The following is a 19454-nucleotide window of genomic DNA, read 5'->3' as shown; positions in this document are numbered from 1 at the left end:
AGAAGCACAGGGGGTTCATCTGCCCCATGCCAGGGGACAGCCCAACCCTAGCAGATGCAGAGGGGGACATAATGGGCCCTGTTCCTTGTGGGTCCCTGTGCCCCAGAGCTCCCCACAGTCCTCCCCGTCCTCTGGCACAAGGTGCAGCCATGGGACCAGGCACCCCTGGGGTTTGCAGGGCTCCCCATGGCTCTCTGGCCCCAATCCAGGATGGCAGGGGGTCAGGGACACACTCCACCTTCTGCAGGCACGCGGGCCACTTCCTTTTCCTCCCAACTCACCCCACAGCTGCCCTCTGCACTCACAAGCACCCTGTCCCCAGGACACGGGTCACTGCAGCTGACACGGCCCCGGGTTGTCAGCGTGTCACATGCCAGTGGGGACACGGGATGGGGAGGGAAGTGTCTGGTACAGCCAGGAGCAGATGCCACAACTCCAGGCACTGAGGAGTTTCATGGTCTGAGCACGAACCCAGAAGCCTTTCTGTCCCCGTGCAGCAGCAGCTTCTATATGACAGATCAAAGGGGCTCTGCAGGAACCTGCTGGGCACCGCGTGCCTGGCTGTGCGGCCTGTCCAGCCAGTACCAGGGTGCCTCAAGTCCCCACCAGGACCAGGGCCTGTGCTCGTCAGGCTACTGCAACCGCCTGGAAAGGGAGCCCCCACCATAGTGTCCCCAGAGGAGCCTGTCCCTTCTGCCTCACCCATAAGCTCTCGACTCGTTCTTCGCCCCGCGCTATGCAGAGCTCCACACACTCCAGTTGCTCTCTCACGTCAAGAGCAACCCCCTTCCCCTCCCCTTCCCAGCCTGTCTATCTGAAACAGGACGCAGCCAGCCATGAGAGCAGCCCGGTCCTGCCAGCTGTCCCACCGCATCTCTGGGACTGCAACGAGATCGTGGCCCTGAGACCGCACAGTCCTTCCCTTCCCTGGGGAGGTGGTCCCGATACGGGGCTGGGCCCTTCTGGCCTTGGAGAAAGCCCATCCCGAGAGAGATGTAAAGATACAGACCCCGGCATCCCGACTGCTGTGTGGGCTGCGCTGTCTGGCAGGGCCCTGCTGCGCGAGCAGGCCCCATGTCTGTTGGATTCCAGGCAAAGCCTGGCACAGGCTCAAGGAGGAATCCAAGGGAGCATCTCCACCTGTCTCTGCTTTGGCCACGGGAGCAGTTTTGTGTAGCTGGGTTTTAATGGAGAATGGGGTGCTGCTGAGATGGCTCCTGCAAGCAGCAGCAAGAAGTTCTCTGCAGGCCCCAGAGAGTAAACAGCGACCAGCTCAAGGCCAGAGTTGCTGCTGACCAAGGCCGAGCCAATCAGCAATGGTCACAGCGCCTCTGGGAATCATATTTAGGAGGGAAAACCCTGCAGGCAGCTGCATTTTGCCACCAGAGAAGAGAGTGAGAGGATGTAAGGAGCTGTGCAGACACCAAGGGCAGGGAAGAAGGAGGGAGGGGGAAGAATGAGGCCCTGCAGGTGCTGGAGAGAGATTCCCCTGCAGCCCCTGGAGAAGCCCATGGTGGAGCGGGTGTCCCCTCGCAGCCCATGGATAATGATGGGGAGCAGAGATCCCATCTATAGCCTGTGGAGAGACCGACCCATGCCACAGCAGGTTTGCCAGGGACTTGGGACTCTGTGGGGGACCAGGCCGGAGCAGTCTGTGCCCGAAGGTCAGCACCCCATGGAAGGGAGCCCTGCTGAGGCCTGTGGTGAGGTGATGACTCCCTGACAGAAAGGACTCAGGCTGGAGAAGTCTGTGGACGACTGTATTCTGTGTGTGGGACCCATTGGTACAGCAGGAGAAACTTCTTTCTGTGACTGGTCGGTGTTCTTTCGCCGTCTGAGCTTGTAACAGTGAGTGCACAGGTGCCACCCCTCACAGGTGTCTCACTGTCACTCCGGGTAACTAAGCAATGGGAATGCACCTGCAGGACTGTTCACCCCACACTCAACCCCCTTCTCCCACCAGAAACTATTTACATTGACCCCGGCCATGCAAGGGAAGAGGCTGCCCAGAGAGGTGGTGGATGCCCCGTCCCTGGGGGTGTTCAAGGCCAAGTTGAATGGAGCCCTGGGCAACCTTGTATAGATCCAGGCTGGAGGCTGTCCTGGGCTGTGGAGCTCTGTGATCCTTGGGGTCCCTTCCAAGCCATGCTACTCTATGATTCTGTGATATCACAGACTGCATAAGGGAATCAATTAATGTCAAGTCTGAGAAGAAGTGAGGTGTGGGGGGGAAGTAGAGGTGGTTTAAGATCTGGAGGAGGAAAGCAGCTTGTGAGAAACTGACCGGAATCCAACTCGCCATTTCCCACTTCCCCCAAAGCATGGCTTGGGAAGGAGGGAGTAAAATAATCAATAAAGTGAAGTCTGCCATGAAGGGAGGGGTGGGGGGACGGTGCTTTAAGACCTGGCTGCACTTCTCATTACCCGACTCTGGTTCACTGGGGGTGTAGCTGTAGTGTAATAAATGAGTTTTCTTGTCTTTATTCTGCACTGAGTCTGTTTTGCCCATGACACTAATGGCAGAGTGATCCCTCTCTTCTTATCTTGATTCTTAAGCCTCCCAATATATATTTTCAGTTGAAAAGGGGAGTGAGCAAGTGGCTCTGGTGGGTATTTGGCCTCTAGCCAGGGCCAAACCACCACAGGTAGGCCACATCCCACACTGCAAATGCTTTCTTCTCCATTCCTTTGGCAGCAGAGTGCAGGCCACAGTTTGCTGTCACTTGGAGAGGCATCAATACATGTGGAATCGACTGCCCCAAGGGTGGAGACACAGCCCCACCATCTGTCCTGGACTCACTGCTTCTCCCCCCTCATCGCTTTTTGTCTCTTTCTTCTCACCAAGAAGTTGTTTTTCTTTCGTTTTCAGGGGAAGGAAGAAACCACAGCGAGGAGGCCTGACTTCTGCTCAGCTATACTTTGCTCTGTCCCCATCTATGGGGGTAGAAGGAAGCCAACTCCCCCCTCATTTTGAGAGTAATAAGCTTGTCTTGCTAGCCAATTATGGCAAGGGGTTAATGAAGCTAGGCATGGCAAGAATTTCTAGGGATTTTGGTCAGACAGGAATGAGACCTTCAAGGCTTGGTGACCTGATGGCCGAGGTTATATCCAGACTTGTGAATGGAAAAACGATACAGGTGCTTGGTATTGTACTGGGCAAACACACGGTCAACTGGGGAGATGTAATAGCAGCTTTTCTGGCCCTCTGGGAGATGACAGAATCACAGAATTGTAGGAGTTGGAAGGGACCTCAGGAGATCCCAGATGCTTTGAAAAGGGCGTCAGCCCCTGACACCCCTGTGATGTCACCAGGGGGCAGCTCTGACTGCCTGTGACCTCACTGCTCTTCAGCAGCTGCCGCTCTGCACCTCTTGTCTCGAGCTGCTGTGGGTGCACTCTCAGGGCAGGCAGGCTCCAGTAGGACCTTTGGCTTGCTCTGTGAGCTTTGGCCTGGGGGAGAGCAGCAGCTGTGGGCACCCAGAAAAGGAAGCCTCCTCTAGCACTGCTCAAGGAGTATGTGGTCCCCTTGTCCAACTGCCACTGGAGGGACATGGGGAGTACTTGGCCACCACTGAAACCATCACTGTCTTATCAGCAGGATTCATATCCTAAATCACACACACAGCACTACAGCAGCTACTACAAAGAAAATTAACCCAGTCATAGCAGAATCCTGGACATTATCCACCTCTTATTCTGTGCCATCTACGTGCTCCCCAGATCCAACAATTACAATTGCAGTTGGACTTGATGCTCTTAGAGGTGTTTTCCAAATATAAAGCTGCTGTGATTCTATAGTAAACATGTTAAGCAAGGCTGGAGCATCTACTGACCATGAAACCCCGCAGTGCCTGGAGTTGTGGCACCTGCTCCTGGCTGTGCCAGACATTTCCCTCCCCGTCCCGTGTCCCCACTGGCATCTGCCATCCTGGCAGCTGGGACCGGGTCAGCTGCAGTAACCCGTGTCCTGGGGACAGGGTGCTTGTGAGTGCAGAGGGCAGCTGTGGGGTGAGTTGGGAGGGAAAGGAGGTGGCTCTGGTGCCTGCAGAATGCAGAATGTGTCTCTGAGCTCCTGCCAGCCCGGATTGTGGCCAGAAAGCCACAGGCAGCCCTGCTGCTGCCCCAGGGGTACCTGGTCCCATGGCTGCACCTTGTGCCAGAGGAGGGGGAGAACTGTGGAGAGCTCTGGGGCACAGGGACCCCCAGGAACAGGGCCCATTATGTCCCCCTCTAAATCTGGTGGGGTAGGGCTGTCCACCGACATGGTGCTGCTGAGCCCCCTATAGCTCTCCATGGGGCAACCAACCGCCTGTCTTGTCCTGGCGTGACTTTGCTCCTGGGCACTGGGGATAGGGTGGCAGTTGCCAACCCCCTCCCTGCTCCCTCAGCACTGACAGGGGCTGGGACCCCTCTCCCCAGTCTGCAGGAAGCCATGGCAGGCAGGGGCAGGGCCCAATTGGAGACTCCCCCTCACCCCTTGAGCAGAGCTGCACTGTGGGCACCGCTCTGCAGGATGCTGTGGGTGTGGGAGGGCTGGAGACGTGAGTGGGCTGGATGCCGGCTTCAGCCCCCACTCCAGACACTCCCAGCCCACAGAACTGCAGGAAAGCAACAGAGACTCCTTGGTCCTGGAGCAAGTCTTTATTCCTCTGGGAGACAAGGAAAAGTCTCATCTGGGCTCCATTGATGTCCCGGTGCTTCTGGGGTGTCCCAGGGTTGATGGTACCATGGAAGGGATAAGCAGCATGGCTGTCTCCATGCCCCCAGACCTCTTGCTGCCCTCTTCCATCCTGGCACCTCCATGAAGCTGGTGGATCCTTGTCCCAACCCCTTCCCATTGCCATGGTGCCGCAGAAGTGGTGGCATCTCCTCTCAGACTCCCACAGCGTTTTCCTGGCCTTTGGCTGCAAGGATGAACCCCCAGTGGGGGTCTTGGCTGACACTCTGGCCTGGGGATGCCAGAGAGGTGCAGTCAGGAACAGCTGGGAGGTCAGGGAGCTTGGACGGTGTCTGCCCTCCCCAGCTGCAGTGCCCTGTGCCGCCCCAACCCTGCTCCACACTGTGCCGCGCCATGCTGCGCCCCACCACGCTGTGCCACGCTGCACCCTGTTTGCCGCTAAGGGCCCCATTGCAAACCCCAGGGGAGAGCGGCTGGAAGATGTGCCAGGATGCACGCCCAAGGGCAAGCTGCCTCTGTCACCCTCCCCCTGGCGACATCCCCCTTTCCTGGCAGACTTGTTGGGATGGGGCCACCCCATCCCCCACCCCCTGGCAGTGGGGAGGGACCATCCCGCAGGACTTTACCTGTCACAAACTCGCAGTTGTACTTGCTGTACACGGCCTGGGAACGGAGCCCAATGTGGGCTCTGTTCCCTCTGTGGCTGACACTGGTGACCTCGAAGGTCTCAAAGGGCGGGATGAGGACCTCCTCCTCATTGGGGAAGAAGGAGAAGTACTTGATGGGGACACCATGGCAGGTCTTCACTGAGAACATAGTGCCCCTGCCGAACGTCTCAGCAACATTCTTGTTCAGGGAAGTGGAGGTGAACTGCCCAAAGCGGACAGTTTGGCCAGGCTGGGCAGTGAAGATGATGTCCTTGACACCCCGGTAGACGTCGTGGCAGAAGCAAGGCTGGGCATGCCACAGGGCATGTACAGCCTGAGTCATCAAGAAATGCAGCACCTTGAAGTGGAAGTTTTGCAGGTATTCCCTGCGGGAATGGCCGGCGTTACGCACAGCTGCGTTGAACTCCCTGTACATGGCGGGGCTCTCTAAGGTGTAAGCCATCAGGGCGATTGCCTGCAGCGGCTGCAGCACTGATGACTGGCGCCTCAGCTTCTGCCATTCAACTGTTGCTTTCTTCCAGGCAATGGAATAGTTGCTGTTGGTTTCAAACTCGGTGCGGTTGAGCTCCTTCAGCTTCGCCTCCATCATGTGGCTGCAGCCCTGGTACTGGTCGTCAAAGGAGTTGGGGGCCATGTCCATCTTAATGATGCGGACTTGATTTTCCATGGGGCTGACAGAGACCAGCATCCCGAGGAGCCACACCAAGCCCAGCGCCAGATGCTCCATGGCAGGCAGAGCCACCCTGGGAGAAGCCCCTGGCTGCTGCGGTGCTGTGGGCAGGGAAGCAACTGGTTCCTCTGCAGGCAGATGGGGAAGTGGAGAAACAGGAGTAGGGTCAACTCAGGGGAGAGGGGGCTGTGAAGTGGGGCAGGCTGGGGGGAAGCAGCCCCAATTGCATCCCCAGCCAGGGCACCAGTCAAGACCCCAACCCAAGCACCACTACGTGCCTCGGACCATGCCCAGAGGTGGGTATCCCCGGTGCCTGGCCCCATAGCCCTGGCAGCCTGAGGGTCTGTGGTGTCTCCTGCCAGAAGCAAACCCCTGGGGGGACGCCAGCGAGAATCCATACCTGTGTCCTGTGGTGGTGTCGATGTGCTGCTCCCCAGATCCTGTGGCACCCAGCCCCTCGGTGCCTGCCCGGTACTGGTAGGAAAGATGAGAACCAGGCACCCTTTTTAGAGCATTCCCAGGCAGGATTGCTCAGGCTCAGATCTAGTCCCCACCCCCTGGTTAGTTTTACCATCCCAAGTCCCCAGCATTCAGCTTGCCCACTGACCCCTCCTGCCCTGCAGCCTGGCTGCAGGGATCAGTCAGGAAAGCCCCATGGGATAAACTGCCTTTGTTCTGACCTGGGTGCAGGTGCTGTCCCACTGAGGGCTCTGAATTTTCCTGCAGGACCTGATGCTGACCTGGAGCCCAGGGCTTGCACCAACCCCCTGTCACACCACTGAGGACGGGGCAGGTTGTGGCACAGGTGGCACGGAGCCATGGATGGCTCTGGCCAGGGGCATCTGTGCCAGGTCAGTCCCTGCCTGCAGCCCCTGGGCTGTGCAGGGGCTCAGAGGGCAGGAGGCAGGGCAGGATACAGGCAGCAGGGCTGGGGACAGCCTGGTCCCTGCCTGATATGGCAGAAGCAGCTCTGGGTTGGGGGAACGTCCCTGTTGCGGTGCTGGTGGACACAGGGGTGTCCCGACCCGGAAAGGTCCCGTCCGGGGGAGATTCGTTCTTCTTCCCAGAGTGAGATTAAGACACAAACGAGCTCAGGTGCCATAAGGAGAAGAAGTAGTTTAACAGCTACATCAACATTCTCAGAGATGCAAGAAAGAGAGAGAAAGATGGGGAAAGGAAAGTAAAGGTGCAATAGCTACCACCGTGGAGCTGCGGGGTCCCGTCAGTGCGACTCGACTTCACGTCAGGGGGGGAATTCTGTTTGATGCTGGTTGTCAGGGCTCTTTTATTGAGGTGTATTGCCCCTTCTGAGAAACAATTAGCATATTCTAAGAACTGTTGAGCTTAACCCCAACAACCACTCAGCTGCGCATGCCCAGTGCCATCACTAAGGATTCTGCGGACGTCTTCAGTTGTCCTCAGGGGTCTCTAGACACCTCTCTGGTTTCCCACCATGGGTCTGGGCGCATGCACAGGGCTTGGGTTAAAGTTCTCAGACTTTGCTACACAGACAGGTACATAGGAGGGCAGGAAATGGGTCCTCTTGTGGTTTTCCTGATACTCCCTTGCTATAGCAGTCGTAGACGATGTGATGGTCCAGCAGTGCTGAGACAGACAACCACTGGTACAACCACCCACCAACACGGTCTCGACCCAGGCCCTTAAATATCTCTTGAGGGACACAGTCCTTCACAAAGCGTGAGTTAACCATAAATGGAATGGTTTGCAGTCATCAGTCTACACAGCAAGAACCTGGCTGTTTGCAACAAACCATTAATATTTGCAAATGGGCAATTTGGCCAATTTCAGAATTAGATGTTTACTGAAGCTCCATCAGCCACTAATGTATTAAATGTCCTAATTCATCCTTTGCTTGTGGTGGTGTTAATAACTAGAGCCTGACAGTAGTAAACTTGATCTTTTGGTGCAAATATAAAACTCTGGCTGAAAGAGTTTGGGCTTTGCCCACAGTAACTAAACATGACCAATATGAAATGTTGTGAAAGAATTTACAAGAATATTGAAAACGGTGAAATTGAAAGGGAGCTGTTGAATCTTGCATTTTTTACTTAAGCTATAAAACCTTGGGGTTATCTTGTTGAGGTGGTTTGGCCCTTGCTAGAGGCCAAATGCCCAGCAAAGCCAATTTATCACACCCCTTTTCAGCTGAAAAGAAGAGAAAATATATGTTGAGAGGCTCAGGATTCTAGATAAGAACAGAGGGATCACCCTCCAGTTACTGTCATGGGCAAAACAGACTCTTACAAGCTACTATCCCCCTCCAGATCTTTAACACCTCTCCTTTCCCCCACACTTCCCTTCTTAGGAGACTTTCGTCGTCATATTGCTCCCTTCTTCCTTCCCCCACCCCCCATAACAGCATGGGGGTGTTAGGGATTGGGGCGTGGGGGTTTTCAGTCCATTCATCTGAAGTTGTCTTCTTTCGTAGCTGGGGGAGCATTCCACACACAAACCCTTCCCCTGCTGCACCAAGGGATACCACCCATGGCAGACAGTCCTGCATGACCTTCTCCAGTGTGAGTCCTTTCTACTGGGAGGTCATCTCCTCACCACTTGACTCAGACCGGCTCCAGCCTGGACCCCCCCAGAGACACCCCCTTCCCCTGCTGTACCATTGGGTCCCACCCACAGCAGACAGTCCTCCACAGACTTCTCCAGCCTGAGTCCTTTCTACTGGGGAGTCATCTCCTCACCACAGGCCTCAGCAGGGCTCCCTTCCATGGGGTGCTGACCTTCAGGCACAGACTGCTCCAGCCTGGTCCCACACAGAGTCCCAAGTCCCTGTCAAACCTGCTGTGGCATGGGTCGGTCTCTCCACAGGCTATAGATGGGATCTCTCCTGCCCATCATTATCCATGGGCTGCGAGGGGACACCCGCTCCACCATGGGCTTCTCCAGGGGCTGCAGGGGAATCTGTCTCCAGCACCTGGAGGGCCTCCTTCTTCCCCCTCCCTCCTTCTTCCCTGCCCTTGGTGTCTGCACAGCTCCTTACATCCTCTCACTTCCTTCTCTGGTGGCAAAATGCAGCTGCCTGCAGGGTTTTTTCTCCTAAATGTGATTCCCAGAGGCGCTGTGACCATCGCCGATTGGCTGGGCCTTTGGTCAGCAGCAACTCTGGCCTTGAGCTGGTCGCTGTTTACTGTCTGGGGCCTGCAGAGAGCTTCTGGCTGCTGCTTGCAGGACCCAGCTCTGCATCACCCCCTTCTCTACCAGCACCCAGTTATGCAAAACTGCAATAGTGGTCTGATAAGGGGTCTAACAATAACTGTACATCACTCCAGCCAGGATTATGTGGTCTGATAATAAGCTGAAAGTGCTTGGTCATCCCTGCTGGCTCATCCCAACAGCTCTTAGATTTCCTTTCTAATGTATACAGAGGCCAACTTTGGTTACAACATTTGATCAGAGTCTTTCAATCTTCCCTTCCTCCTGACCCTACAATATCTCTCCTGTGTGCCAAAATACACCCCAGAGGGCTCTTTTCCAATATTCCTGCCCCCAGTTTGTTGCCTTACTTCACGACAATACCTACAACAAAATGCTTTTTCCAGGGAGCAAGCTCTCAGCAAGGGATGTTTTTTTCTCCACCTCAACTCAATACCCTGATCTAAATAAAATTCCTGTACACCTAAACCACTTTAGTGTTCCATACAATCAACAGTGTTTACAAAACAGAGAAAGACTGTGGGGCTGTGTTTCCATGCCTGGGGCAGTCGATTCCCCATGTATTGATGCTTCTCCAAGTGAAAGCAAACTGTGTCCTGCACTCTGCTGCCAAAGGAATCGAGAAGAAAGCATTTGCAGTGTGGGATGTGGTGTACCACTTGGCTGCTTTGGACTCCAGTTCATACTGGAGTTCTAATTCTCAGCTGGGACACCACCCCCTGACAGGCTGGCACCAAGAGCTTCAGTGAGGAAATGGTACGCTCAGAGAGAACATTGCTGTCATATCTTTACAGTTCCAGAGGGTGCAGCCAAAGCCCTGGCAGCTCAGGAAAGAGCTGCTTTAGAAACCAAAACCATCATCCCTGAAGGGGAGGGTAGTGCTCAAGTAGGAGAATTGGTAGCAGTATGGAGTGTGTCTCAGCACCAGGCACAATCTCCTTCTCCTGTCAGGATGGTGTACCAGGAGGAGGAATTGGATGGGTTTTCCACACACCCCATTATCCCCAAGCCAATGAAATAGTGGGAAGAACCAATGGACTTCTGAAGCATTTGCTAAAACCCCACAAATCAGGGTGGTCAGAAACATTATGGGATGCAATTGCTCACGTGAATAACCAATAAATTGGAGAATGCATGGATGCCCCAAACTCATGGCATTCTGCCCAAAGGCTCCAACCCTGATCCCAAATCTCCATGGCCCTGACCATCCCCAGAACCCCTCACATTTTCCTGGCCAACCAGTGTTGGTGAAATTACCCATCATCAGGTCTGGGACCCCTGGTACTTGACATTCCCATGAATAAATACGCTTGGAAAGGGAAGGATGCTCATGGGAAGGAACACAGAATCAATACGAGGTCTTGTTGCCACCTTTAATGTTAAGGGCTCACTGCTTCTCCCCATGGCCATATTTTTTTCTCCTCCTTCTCTGGGAGAAGTGAATTTGTTTTTCTCTTGTTTCCAGGGGAAGAAAGAAACCACAGAGAGGATGCCTGACTCCTTTCCAGCTAAAGGTTTCTCTGCTCCCATTTATGGGAGTTGAGGGAAGTCAATTCCCTTCTCATTTCGAGAGTGATGAGTTTGTCTTGCTAGCCAATTATGGCAAGGGGTTAATGAAGCTAGGCATTGCAAAAATTTTGAGGGATTTTGGTCAAAGTGAAACGAGACCTTCAAGGCTTGGTGACCTGATGGCCGAGGTTATATCCAGACTTGTGGATGGAAAAACGATATGGGTGCTTGGTATTGTACTGGACAAACACATGGTCAACTGGGGAGATGTAATAGCACCTTTGCTGGCCCTCTGGGAGATGACAGAATCACAGAATAGTAGAGGTTTGAAGGGACCTCAAGAGATCCCGGATGCTCTGAAAAGCGGTGTCAGCCCCTGACACCCCTGTGATGTCACCAGGGAGCAGCTGTGACTGCACATTTTGCACATCTCTCTAGTCAGGACGTGGCAGCAGGCACTGAGGAAGAGCAGCAGGAGAGCAGCTGTGCTGGGAGGGATGGTGGCACTAGCTGTCTGCCACAGGCCGTGACGGAGGACCCAGTACAATATTCCTTGTGCCCTGTCTGCCTGGGAGACATCGAGGACGCAGCCCATGTGCCCTTCTGTCTCCACAGATTCTGTTTTGCCTGCATCAAGGCCTGGGCTAGAACGAGAGTGAGGTGTCTGCTCTGCAGGCAGCCTGACTGCACTTGACCAGATCCTGCACTCAATGCAAGCAAATGAGCACTACAAGGAGTACTTGGTCCCCTCATCCAACTGCTGCTGGAGGAACATGGTTAGAGACAGTGTCCACAGCAGATCCCCCAGTGACTGTATTGGTCACACACACCACAAGCTGAGTTGTGGCTGGGGTTAAGCTCAACAGATCTTAGAATACACTTGTTGATTGATCCCCTACAAGGTGATGCATTTCCTGCTGTCCTGCGGGATGCCCAGCCTCAATGCTATGACGTCTACCGTGGGGTCAAGAACATCTTCACTGCCCAGCGTGGCCAAGTTGTCCGCTTTGGGCAGTTTTCTTCCACCTCCCTAAAGAAGACTTGCGCTGAGGGGTTCGGCAAGGCTACCATCTTCAAGGTGAACACCTGCTGTGGTGTCCTCATCAAAAAATTCTCTTCTTCTTTGACGAGGAAGAGGTCCTCATCCCACCCTTTGAGACATTCGAGGTCATCAGTGTCTCCGATGAAAGGAAGAGTCGCATCATCGAGCTCCAGTCCCAGGGTGTAAATAGCACCTACAACTGCGGGTTTGTGAGAGGTGATGTTCTGGGGGATGGTCCCTCCCCGCTGCCAGGGTGTGGGGGACGGGATGGCCCCATCCCAACAAGTCTGCCAGGAAAGGGGGATGTCGCCAGGGGGGAGGGTGACAGAGGCAGCTTGCCCTTGGGCATGCATCCTGGCACGTCTTCCAGCCGCTCTCCCCTGGGGTTTGCAGTGGGGCCCTTAGCGGCAAACAGGGTGCAGCGTGGCACAGCGTGGTGGGGCGCAGCATGGCGCGGCACAGTGTGGAGCAGGGTTGGGGCGGCACAGGGCACTGCAGCAGCAGTTGTGCTGACGGTTGGTTTCTTTGGCAGAGAATGCTGTGATTTTGGAGCATCCACTAGGAATTGCAGGGCTTCATCATGAAGTGGGGCCCAGTCCCACGACACTTCCTTTTGCAAGTGGAATTTTCAGTCCTAAGCTTTCTAAATGTGAAATTATTTAGAGGAAGGCTCCTAGTCTTCCCCTTTCCCCTTCCCATTATCTTCCCCTTTGGTATGGAATGCTGAGTCATCTGGACTCCAAACCGCAGGACTGGGGCTAACTGGACGGTTACTTCACAAGGACCATCGTGTCCCTCTCTACATGCAGGCTGTTCCTCTACACTGCAGATACAGCTCAGGGCTGCCTCCTTATCTTGACTACACTTTAGTTCCAGGCTCCACATCTGCTGAGTTGGCTGGGGACTTCATCTTCACAGATTGTGCAGCTATGTCCTAATGCTTAACTATGCATTCTTAGTCAACTCACTTCTTACATTCTAAAGGCTTAGTAGTTAAAAACTTCAGTTAATCCCCAAACCAAGCCCCTCCCCATTTCTATATGCTAATGTAAATTCATTTACAGCTAGTAACTAATAGAAAGATTCTCTGCCAAGCATTTCTTGAAAATACTTGTTTGATTCCAACTTATGTCTTAGTTGGTGCTTTTCCCAATTCACTGGCATCGAGCCATGGGAGGAACCATCCCTGAAAAGCACTAGGGCTTTTTCTTAAAGGACTGGAGATTTCCCTGACTATCTTTGGGCACAGTCATACATATCCAACAGTCAAATAAGTTTAGGGCTTGTCCAGTGGCTTGGGTCAGCTGTATGTAATTGTTATTATCCCATCCTAAGACTTGAGAATATTTGGCATAAAAGAACATGATCGTAATCATTTCTGAAGAGGCAGTTTTGTCAGTCCTAGGGGTGTACCTTCCCATCCTGGTTGAGGGGCTTTCTTGATTCTGGAATGATGTATCCACCTTGCTCATTCTTTACTCTTGATTGCAGTGGGAGACCTCAGCAACACCTGGAATGGGCAGTCCTGTCTTGATTTGAGAGATGAATCTGCAATGGTTTTCACATAAACATTATCACCAGGCTTTCTATTATGACCTGGGCCATTGAGGCCTCTGGCTCTGATTCCAAGGACCAGTTTTTTTACTGTGTGTAACTTATTACATAACCACTTGATGTTTCTGCAGGGATAACCCAGACTCTCTTCCCACACAGGTTTTTCATGTGCTACAGGGACTTTTCCCTTTCTACAATCCACGGGAGTTTGGATTGGGCAGGACCAGCTCGATTGGTAGAGCTGTACTCCTGGCCCTAAACCTATCTGACTGTTTCATATGTACAGCTGTGCCCAAAGATAGTCAGGGAAATCTCCAGTCCTTTAAGAAAAAGCCCTAGTGCTTTTCAGGGATGGTTCCTCCCATGGCTTGATGCCAGTGAATTGGGAAAAGCACCAACTAAGACATAAGTTGGAATCAAACAAGTATTTTCAAGAAATGCTTGGCAGAGAATCTTTCTATTAGTTACTAGCTGTAAATGAATTTAGCATAGGGAAATGTGGAGGGGGCTTGGTTTGGGGATTAACTGAAGTTTTTAACTACTAAGCCTTTAGAATGTAAGAAGTGAGTTGACTAAGAATGCATAGTTAAGCATTAGGACATTGCTGCACAATCTGAGAAGATGAAGTCCCCAGCCAACTCAGCAGATGTGGAGCCTGGAACTAAAGTGTAGTCAAGATAAGGAGGCAGCCCTGAGCTGTATCTGCAGTGTAGAGGAGGAACAGCCTGCACGTAGAGAGGGACTTGATGGCCTTATGAAGTAACCATCCAGTTAGCCCCAGTTCTGCAGTTTGGAGTCCAGATGACTCAGCATTCCATACCAAAGGGGAAGAGCATGGGAAGGGGAAAGGGGAAGACTAGGAGCCTTCCTCTAAATAATTTCACATTTAGAAAGCTTAGGACTGAAAATTCCACTTGCAAAAGGGAGTGTCGTGGGACTGGGCCCCACTTCATGATGAAGCCCTGCAATTCCTAGTGTTGGAAGCTAATAACTCTGAATCTTTGGGTCCAATCCATCCTTCTAACCCAATCCAAATTGAATTGGGATTTGCCCAGTCGGGTTTGTTGATACATCTTTGCAAAAGGGCCCCGAAGGACCAACCCAACCTACAGGGTTTCACTCTCGAAGCTTTGAGGATGCTGAGAAAGGGTATTCTACCTGGGTTTTCCACACACCCCATTATCCCCAAGCCAATGAAATAGTGGGAAGAACAGATGGACTTCTGAAGCGTTTTCTAAAACCCCCCTAATCAGGGTAGTTGGAAAGATTATGGGATGTAATTGCTCATGTGAATAACCAATGGGGAATAAATGGATGCTCCAAAATCACGGCATTCTGCCCAAAGGCTCCAACCCTGATCCCAAATCTCCACCGCCCTGACCATCCCCAGAACCCCTCACATTTTCCTGGCCAACTGGTGTTGGTGAAATTACCCACTATTGGGACCATGCCAGTGGTACTTGACATTCCCACGAATAAATACACCTGGAAAGGGAAGGATGCCCATGGGAAGGAACACAGAATCAATACGAGGTCTTGTTGCCACCTTGAATGTTAAGGGCTCACTGCTTCTCCCCCTTTGCTGCTTTTTTTTTTTCTCCTTCTTCTCACTTCTCTTTCATTTGCAGGAGAAGAAACTACAGAGAGGATGCCTGACCTGCTCAGCTATTCTTTTCTCTCCCCACATTTATGGAGCTAGAGGGAAGTCAATTTCCCCCTCATTTCAAGAGTGATGAGTTCGTCTTGCTAGCCAATTATGGCAAGGGGTTAATGAAGCTAGGCATGGCAAGAATTTATAGGGATTTTGGTCAAACAGAAATGAGACCTTCAAGGCTTGGTGACCTGATGGCCGAGGTTATATCCAGACTTGTGAATGGAAAAACGATACAGGTGCTTGGTATTGTACTGGACAAACACACGGTCAACTGGGGAGATGTAATAGCAGCTTTTCTGGCCCTCTGGGAGATGACAGAATCACAGAATTGTAGGAGTTGGAAGGGACCTCAGGAGATCCCAGATGCTTTGAAAAGGGCATCAGCCCCTGACACCCCTGTGATGTCAGCAGGGAGCAGCTGTGACTGCCTGTGACCTCACTGCTCTTCAGCACCTGCCGCTCTGCACCTCTTGTCTCGAGCTGCTGTGGGTGCACTGGCAGGGCAGGCAGGCTCCAGTAGGGCCTTTGGCTTGCTCTGTGAGCTTTGGCCTGGGGGAGAGCAGCAGCTGTGGGCACCCAGAACAGGCAGCCTCTTCCAGCACTCCCCTCAGGGCCCATCGGTGCCTGTCCCCAGGCTGCGGGCAAGGCAGGAGTGCCAGGGAGCACTGAAGATTGCCCAGAGTTCCCTCCTGTACCTTCCCTGACCACCTCCTGCAGGCACCCTGTGCAAATCCAGGTGGTGTGTGGTGCAGGGCAGCATGGGGGCTCTGGGGACTTGGACGCTCCAGCTCTTCCCCCAAGGCCCTTCAAGGAGGCACAGAGATTGGTGCACATCCCCTCCTAGTCCCACATCTCCCTGCCCTGCCCCAGTTCCTACAGAGCCCTAGCTGGAACCTCTCCCGCCCAGAGCCACACATGCTCCCCCTGCTCAAACCCCTGTGCCCAACCCAACCTTCCCTTGGAGCCAGCACAAGAGGTTCCCCACAACCTCTGTTTCCAGCACAGGCAGGCTGTCTGGGGAAGGCAGGACTGCAGGGCAGAGCCTGGGGCTGGCTGTCCTACAGCACAGGGGCAGCTGCTGCTTTCCAACCCTTGAGGAGACCTGGAAGTCCCTATTCCCCCTGATCCCCACAGCTTTCTGGGACTTTCTTTGCTTTTCTGCTCACAGCACCAGAAAAGCTCCAGCACTTTGCACATCTCTCTTGTCAGGACGTGGCAGCAGGCACTGAGGAAGAGCTGCAGGAGAGCGGCTGTGCTGGGAGGGATGGTGGCACTAGCTGTCTGCCACAGGCAGTGCTGGAGGACCCAGTACAATACTCCTGTTGCCACATCTGACTGGGAGACATTGAAGACGCGGCCCATGTGCCCTTCTGCCTCCACAGATTCTGTTTTGCCTGCATCAAGGCCTGGGCCAGAAGGAGAGTGAGGTGTCCACTCTGCAGGCAGCCTGACTGCACTTGACCAGATCCTGCACTCAATGCAAGAAAACGACCACTACAAGGAGTACTTGGTCCCCTTATCCAACTGCCACTAGAGGGACATGGTTAGAGAAAGTGTCCACAGCAGATCCCCCAGTGACTGTATTGGTCACACAAACCACAAGCAGAGTGGTGGGTGGGGTTAAGCTCAAGAGTTCTCAGAATATGCTGATTGTTTCTCAGAAGGGGCAATACACCTCAATAAAAGAGCCCTGACAACCAGCACCAAACAGAATTCCCCCCCGACGTGAAGTCGAGTCGCACTGACGGGACCCCGCAGCTCCACGGTGGTAGCTATTGCACCTTTACTTTCCTTTCCCCATCTTTCTCTCTCTTTCTTGCATCTCTGAGAATGTTGATGTAGCTGTTAAACTACTTCTTCTCCTTATGGCATCTGAGCTCGTTTGTGTCTTAATCTCACTCTGGGAAGAACAACGAATCTCCCCCAGACGGGACCTTTCCGGGTCGGGACACCCCTGTGTCCACCAGCACCGCAACAGGGACGTTCCCCCAACCCAGAGCTGCTCCTGCCAGATCAGGCAGGGACCAGGCTGTCTCCAGCCCTGCTGCCTGTATCCTGCCCTGCCCCCTGCCCCATCCTCAGTGGTGTGACTGGGGGTTGGTGCAAGCCCTGGGCTCCAGGTCAGCATCAGGTCCTGCAGGAAAATGCAGAGCCCTCAGTGGGACAGCACCTGCACCCAGGTCAGAACAAAGGCAGTTTATCCCATGGGGCTTTCCTGACTGATCCCTGCAGCCAGGCTGCAGGGCAGGAGGGGTCAGTGGGCAAGCTGAGTGCTGGGGACTTGGGATGGTAAAACTAACCAGGTGGTGGGGACTAGATCTGAGCCTGAGTAATCCTGCCTGGGACTGCTGTAAAAAGGGTGCCTGGTTCTCACCTTTCCTACCAGTAATGGGTAGGAAGTTACCAAGGGGCTGGGTGCCACAGGATCTGGGGAGCAGCACATCGACACCACCACAGGACACAGGTATGGCTTCTCACTGGTGTCCCCCAGGGGTTTGCTTCTGGCAGGAGACACCACAGACCCTCGGGCTGCCAGGGCCATGGGGCCAGGCACAGCGGGCACCTGCCTCTGGGCATTGTCTGAGGCAAGTAGTGGTGTTGGGGCATTGGCCAGTGCTGGGGTTGGGGTCTTGACTGGTGCCCTGGCATGTGATACAACTTGGGCTGCTTCCCCCCAGATGGCCCCACTTCACAGCCCCCTTGCAGGCCCTGCTCCCCTGAGTTGGCCCCGCTTATGTTAACTCCACTTCCCCATCTGCCTGCAAAGGAACCAGTTGCTTCCCTGCCCAAAGCACCGCAGCAGCCGTGGGCTTCTCCCAGGGTGGCTCTGCCTGCCATGGAGCATCTGGCGCTGGGCTTGGTGTGGCTACTTGGGATTCTGGCCTCTGTCAGCCCCAAATGCTGGCGAGACCTCGACATAGAGGTGCTGGACATGGCCCCCAACTCCTTTGATGACCAGTACAAGGACTGCAACGACAAGATGGAAGCAAAGATGAAGGAGCTCAACCTCACTGAGTTTGACCGAAACAGCAACTACGCCATGGCCTGGAAAGCAGCAACTGCTATATTGCAGGGCCGCGGGTCCCAGTCATCAGTGCTGAAGCTGGAGCAGGAAATCGCCCTGATGACTTACACCTTAGATGATCCCCCCCTGTACAAGGAGTTCAACGCAGCTGTGCGTGAGGCCGGGCGTTCCCGTGAGCAATACCTGAACCACTTCCCCTTCAAGGTGCTGCATTTCCTAATGACCGAGGCCCTGCGTGCCCTGCGGGATGCCCAGCCTCAATGCTATGACGTCTACCGGGGGGTCAAGAAGATCTTCACTGCCCAGCGTGGGGAAACTGTCCGCTTTGGGCAGTTTGCTTCCACCTCCCTAAAGAAGACTTGCGCTGAGGACTTCGGCAAGGCTACCATCTTCAAGGTGAACACCTGCCATGGTGTCCCCATCAAAAAATTCTCTGCCTTCTCTTACGAGGAAGAGGTCCTCATCCCACCCTTTGAGACATTCAAGGTCATCAGTGTCAGCCCCAAAGGGAGCGGTCAACTCATTGAGCTCCAGTCCCAGGGTGTGCACAGCAACTACAACTGCGAGTATGTGACAGGTAAAGTCCTGGGGGATGGTCCCTCCCCACTGACAGGGTGTGGGGGACGGGGTGGACACACCCCAACAAGTCTGCCAGGAAAGGGGGATGTCGCCAGGGGGGAGGGTGACAGAGGCAGCTTGCCCTTGGGCGTGCATCCTGGCACGTCTGCCAGCCGCTCTCCCCTGGGGTTTGCAATGGGGCCCTTAGCGGCAAACAGGGTGCAGCGTGGCACAGTGTGGTGGGGCGCAGCATGGCGCGGCACAGTGTGGAGCAGGGTTGGGGCGGCACAGGGCACTGCAGCTGGGGAGGGCAGACCCCATCCAGGCCTCCTGCCCCCACAGCTGTCCTGACTGTCCCTCTCTGGAATCTCCAGGACACAGTGTCACCCTGGCTCCCCTCTGGGGGTTCATCCTGGCAGCCACAGCGCTGGCAACTACTGTGGGAATCTGAGAGAAGATGCCAGCACTGCTGTGGCACCATGGCAATGGAAAGGGATTGGGACAAGGATCCACCAGCTTCATGGAGGTGCCAGGGTGGGACAAGGCAGTGGGAGGGCTGGGGGCATGAGGACAGTCATGCTGCTTATCCCTGCCATTGTGCCATCAGCACTGGGACACCCCAGCACCACTGGGACATCAGCAGAGCCCAGATGAGAGCTTTCCTTGTCTCCCAGAGGAATAAAGGTTTGCTTCATGATCGAGGAGTCTGTGTGTCTTTCCTTTTGCTGTGTGGGTTGGGATTGTCTGGGGTGGGGGCTGAAGCCAGCATCCAGCCCATTCACGTCTCCAGCCCTCCCACACCCACAGCATCCCACAGAGCGGTGCCCACAGTGCAGCTCTGCTCAAGGGGTGAGGGGGAGTCTCCAATTGGGGTCTGCCCCTGTCTGCCCGTGGCTGCCTACAGACTGGG

The 19454-nt window shown here is 54.2% G+C and overlaps 1 protein-coding gene across 1 annotated transcript in view; it reads left to right on the top strand.

Moving 5' to 3' along the window:
* The window catches only part of LOC311188883 (erythroblast NAD(P)(+)--arginine ADP-ribosyltransferase-like), a gene marked incomplete at its 5' end in the record, with an annotated part of 72859 nt that extends 53806 nt beyond the window's left edge, over positions 1-19053 (top strand). The window contains one exon of the mRNA XM_084260434.1: positions 18919-19053. Within this exon, the coding sequence (XP_084116560.1) occupies positions 18919-18995 (77 nt within the window). The 3' untranslated portion in view covers positions 18996-19053. The remainder of the gene's footprint in view (positions 1-18918) is intronic.
* Positions 19054-19454: the final 401 nt, after the last annotated feature.

The sequence above is a fragment of the Gallinula chloropus genome, assembly GCF_964237585.1.
Source record: "Gallinula chloropus genome assembly, chromosome: 1".
Taxonomy (NCBI): domain Eukaryota; kingdom Metazoa; phylum Chordata; class Aves; order Gruiformes; family Rallidae; genus Gallinula; species Gallinula chloropus.
The sequence above is the reverse complement of the archived record's forward strand: the minus strand, read 5'-3'. Positions and strand labels throughout refer to the sequence as shown.